The following is a 5266-nucleotide window of genomic DNA, read 5'->3' as shown; positions in this document are numbered from 1 at the left end:
CCTGCCCCTCCTGCCCCTCCTGCCCCTCCTGCCCCCCCGGCCCCCCCGGCCCCCCCGGCCCCTCGCCACCTCCTGCAAATCCCCTTTATCCTCCCCGTCCAGATGGGGGCAGGAATAATGGCCCCCGGCCCGGCCGGCCCATTCAATTTGTCACGCCGTCTAAAGGAGCTTGTAAGCCTCCATTTGCAGGGATGTGGTAACCAGGGGCCGCCGCCGCCGCCGCCAGCGCCGCTTAATTACCTGCTAATAGCCCCCAGACAGGGGGGGGTGGGGGGGTGACACACACACACACACACACACATTACATCACATGCCCCCCCCCACCGCCAACACCCCACCTGATCACACCTGGGACCCCAAACCCGACGGCGACACCTGTCCATCAACGCGGTGAGCTCACGCTGAAGCGTCGGTCCTCCCGGACACCAGGGGGCGCCGGCGAGCGCGTACGCTAGCTCACACACAGGCGAACATCCTGCGCCGCGCCGGTTGCTATGGAAACCGCGAGTCCCCTGGGGGGGCGGCGGAGAGACGACGCTCACGGACACCTGGGCAGACCGACCTCCTCACGGACGCCAACTGGAAATACCACATACAAGTACACAGAAGTACTGCTCTGGACTGAAAATACCACATACAAGTACACAGAAGTACTGCTCTGGACTGAAAATACCACATACAAGTACACAGAAGTACTGCTCTGGACTGAAAATGCCACATACAAGTACACAGAAGTACTGCTCTGGACTGAAAATACCACATACAAGTACACAGAAGTACTGCTCTGGACTGAAAATACCACATACAAGTACACAGAAGTACTGCTCTGGACTGAAAATACCACATACAAGTACACAGTACTGCTGAACACAGATGTACTACTGTGTACTACAAATACCACATGGAGTACAAAATACACAGTAGCGCAGTGTGACTGGCGGGTTGGTGGGAGTACTTGTGAGTACTTGTGAGTACTTGTGGTGGTCCTCATGAGGGTGGTCCTGGTCCTGATCAATGCCCCGGTCCCGGTCCCGGTCCCGGTCCTGGTCCTGGTCCTGGGTTCAGTAGGACTGCAGCAGACCCTCTGCCCCACACCAGCCTTGCGCTGGAGCCGATTCTGGAGCGGGCGATCCAGATCCAGAACCAGAACAAGATCCAGGTCCAGATCCAGATCCAGATCCAGATCCAGATCCAGATCCAGGTCCAGAACCAGATCCAGATCCAGATCCAGATCCAGGTCTAGATCCAGATCCAGATCCAGGTCCAGCATCTCCACTGACAGAACATCTGTGAGCTGAATGACGGGTTTGTCTTCAGCAGAGAAAACACTCCCTGCAGCAGGTGTGTGAGTGTGTGTCTGTGTTTCTGTAATGAGTATGTGTCTGTGTGTGTTTCTGAAATGTGTGTGTGTGTGTCTTTCTGAAATGTGTGTGTCTGTAATGTGTGTGTGTTTCTGAAATGTGTGTGTACATTTTTGTAATGTGGGAGTGTGTGTGTGGGTAGGTTTCTGAAATGTGTGTGTGTGTGTGGGTAGGTTTCTGAAATGTGTGTGTGTGTGTGAGTGTGTTTGTATTTCTGTAATTTGTGTGTGTGTGTGTGTATATGTTTCAAAAATGTGTGTGTGAGTTTCTGTAAAGTGTATGTGTGTGTTAATATAATTAATAGAATCCTAAAAATATTTCTCCTGGCATAAATTTCAGGTCAGAAAAAATATTATGATTCTAATCAAAATTATAATTATATTATTGTGAACGTTGCTTATTACTATTATCATTTTTATTGCTGTTGTTATTAATACTAATAATATAATTATAATAATTATTGTTATCCTAATTATTATTATCCATCCATTATCAACCACTTCATTAGAGTTGCATGGATGCTTGAGCCCATATTATTATTGCTATTATTGTTGTTATTATTATTGTATTTTATCATATATAATTATGAAATTAGAATGATTTCATATTTGAATTATTATCGTGATAAAATATGTTGACTGTTATGACAACTCACACTATTGTGTGATAATTAACAATAAGTATAATTGTCAACAATCATTAGCATTATATTACAATTCTTACAATTACAATTGCAGGGATTACACAATAATTACAATTGTAAGTGAATTCAATAATATCGTCATTAATAATAATAATAATAATAATAATAAAAATAATAATAATAGTAACGTGGAAGTCTGGAAAGAAAAGACGGATTTAAATTCAAATAATTCAAATCCTGCGGAAGAAAAAGAAAAACAGCAGAAGATGGAGGAGGACACACACACACACACACACACACACACACACACGGTTTCAGAAAGCGCGGTTTAAACGTTCTTCTTTCCCGGCCCTCGGTCAGGAAACGCGCGGGCCTGCGGTGTGTGTGTGAGTGCGTGTGTGTGTGTGTGTGTGTGTTTGCGCGCGGGAAAGGCCCCGCTCGCCTGCGATTGGCCGATCATTGAACGTGTCTCCTGATCGATACGAGCCGATCGCCGCGGATCGAATTCGTCCGCGCTGAGCGCACGCGAGGCCGCGCGCGGCGGAAGTGATCTCACAAAGGCCGCGCGGCGGTTGGCGGCGGCCTGGCGCGCGCCAGCTGTCCGCCGGCGACCGCGCGCGCGCACGCACGCGCCGGGCCAGGCGGCGGCGCGGGAAGGGGCCGTTAACGGAAAGACTTGGACCGGGAAAAAGATCGATAAAGTCATCGATAAGTCGAGGAGATCGAAGCGGAACGGGAGCGAACATCAAAGGACCGGTAGTCCGAGATCAAAGGTGAGTCACCGGGCGGGATCGACGGGGCTTTAACGGAGAAAAGGCGGCGGAACGGGAACCGATCGATCCGTCGGTGGCAGTGAGAGGGACGGGCGGACCGGGATTTAACGGAAAACCGGCGGCGCTCTCGGTCCCGCCCCCCGCCCCCCCCGGCCTCTGATTGGCCGCCGTCCGCCCCGGACAGAGGGCCCGTTGTCCCGGTGACCCGGAGCCTCCGGTATAAGAGGCCGCGCGCTCGGCGGCGCGTCACACTCGGTCAGATGGTCCGGAGCTCCGAGTGGACCGGAGACCTTCTAGTCCTCTTCTTCTTCTTCTTCTGCTTCTTCTTCTGCTTCTGCTTCTCCTCCACCGGACAGTGAAGGTGAGTCCGCGCCGCCGCGCCCCGGGTGACGTCACGGCCCGGTCCATCCGTAGCTCACCGACGGACCGACCGGGTCTCGTTTCCCGGTCCATTCAAGGCTCGAGCCGGCGGGTCCCGGTTGGACCGGGACCCGCCGGGAAGAACAGGACCCGGTCCACATAGATGATGATGATGATGATGATCCCGGTCCACGCGAATGTCGGTCTCGGTCCACGTAGATGATGATCATGGTCCACGCGGATGTCGGTCCCGGTCCCCGTGTCTAACCCGGTGTGTCTCTGTCCCCCCCCCCCCCCCCCCCCCCAGCCTCGGTCCCGGTCCCGGACCATGGACTCGGACACGAGCCGCCCGTCGTCCCCGGACGCGGACGAGCTGTTCGTGTCCACGCTGAAGAAATCCCGCGGCTTCTCCGCGGCCGTGTCGTCCACGCAGAGCGACTCCCCGCCGGAGCCGCTGGCGCGCCTGCGCGGCCTCGGCGGCCTCGGCGGCGGCGGCGGCGGCGGCGGCGGCGGCGGCGGCGCGCGTGGTGGCGGCGGCGCACGCGACCACGACCGCCTGCTCCACGAGCACGACGACGACGACGAGGACGCGCTGGCGCTGCGCGTGACCTCCAAGAAGGACCGGAAGCTGCTGTCGGAGCACGAGCTGCAGTCCATCCGCCTGAAGATCAACAGCCGCGAGCGCAAGCGCATGCACGACCTGAACGTGGCGATGGACGGCCTGCGCGAGGTCATGCCGTACGCGCACGGGCCGAGCGTGCGCAAGCTGTCCAAGATCGCCACGCTGCTGCTGGCGAGGAACTACATCCTGATGCTGAGCAGCTCCCTGGAGGAGATGAAGCGGCTGCTCAGCGACATCTACGGCGGCGGCGGCGGCGGCGGCGGCGGAGGAGGCGGCGGAGGCGGCGGGGGAGCGGCCGTCGTCGCCGGAGGGAGCGCCGCCGCCGCCGCCGCCGCCGCCGCGGCCGCCGCCGCCGCGCACCACCACGCCGGCTTCCACGCCGCCTGCGGGGCGCCCGTGGGGCCCCCGCACGGCCCCGTGCACCACCCGCTGCTGCCGCCGGTGCCCGCGCCGGTGCGCCCGCACCACGGACTCCTCAAGGCGCCCACGGCGGCCGCGGCGGCGGCGGCGGCGGCGGCGGCGGCCGTGGCGGCGGCGGCGGCGGCCGGAGGAGGCGGGCCTCCCCCGCCGCCGCCGCCGCCGCCCCCGCCGCCGCCCCCCCCGCTGGCCGGCGGCTTCCAGCACTGGGGCGTGGGCGGCGGGATGCCGTGCCCGTGCAGCATGTGCCAGGCCCCGCCCACGCACGTCCCCGCCATGGGCGGGGTCACGATGTCGCGGCTGACGAGCGACTCCAAGTGACCCCACGCCGCGCCGGCCGGCCGGCCGACCCCGCTCCGCTCCACGACTTATTTATCCGCGCGCTCCTCTTCATCTTCATCATCTTCATCTTCATCTTCCTCTCCGTGGCTGTTGCGACTAACTTAGCGTGTGACGTCATTAACCTGCCGGAAGTCCCGCCGCTCGCGTGAGGGGCCCACCGGAAGCGGGAAGCCGGAAAAACAAACAAAAAAAAAAACTTTGGAAAAAGGAATAAATGTCCCGTGCGGGGCCTCCTCTTCCTCCTCCTCCTCTTCCTCTTCCTCTTCCTCTTCCTCTTCCTCTTCCTCCTCCTCCTTTACTCTTTATTTTTCTATTAAAATGGACAGATATTTATTCACCGGAACTTCCGGTCCAATAAAGTTCACTGACACGTCGAGGCTCTGGGCTCCTTTCCTGTGTGCGTGTGCGTGTGCGTGTGCGGGGACGGACGACGACCGCGATCCTCATCGATATCGCTTCGATCGATCGCCGGACATCGATAGCTTTAGTTGGAATATGAATCGATTGATCGCTGATTCGTTTCCTGACACGCGCCGGACCCTCATCACATTGAATTAAATTAAATTAAATTAAATTAAATTAAATTAAATTAAATTAAATTAAATTAAATTAAATTAAATCGAATTGAATGAAATGAAATAAGATCGAATTGAATAAGATTGAATGACGTTTTATTGGAAGACATTAAATGGTCAGTGATCCTTCTCGTGATAGTTTTTCGTTGTAATCAATTATAATGATTTTGTCT

At 56.3% G+C, this 5266-nt stretch overlaps 1 protein-coding gene across 1 annotated transcript; it reads left to right on the top strand.

Annotated features, from left to right (window-relative positions):
* The first annotated feature begins 3040 nt into the window (after positions 1-3040).
* On the top strand, positions 3041-4599 carry olig2 (oligodendrocyte lineage transcription factor 2). Its single transcript, XM_086148057.1, has 3 exons — positions 3041-3138; positions 3445-4239; positions 4333-4599. The coding sequence occupies exons 2-3, from the start codon at positions 3466-3468 to the stop codon at positions 4495-4497; spliced, it is 939 nt and encodes a 312-aa protein (XP_086004183.1). The 5' UTR covers positions 3041-3138; positions 3445-3465; the 3' UTR covers positions 4498-4599.
* The last annotated feature ends 667 nt before the right edge of the window (positions 4600-5266 follow it).

The sequence above is a fragment of the Fistularia commersonii genome, chromosome 6 (assembly GCF_037954325.1).
Source record: "Fistularia commersonii isolate RoL2024-O1a breed Wild chromosome 6, RoL_Fcom_v1.0, whole genome shotgun sequence".
In the NCBI taxonomy this organism is placed as follows: Eukaryota; Metazoa; Chordata; class Actinopteri; order Syngnathiformes; family Fistulariidae; genus Fistularia; species Fistularia commersonii.
Note: the sequence above shows the minus strand (reverse complement) of the source record. Positions and strands in the feature narration are given on the sequence as shown.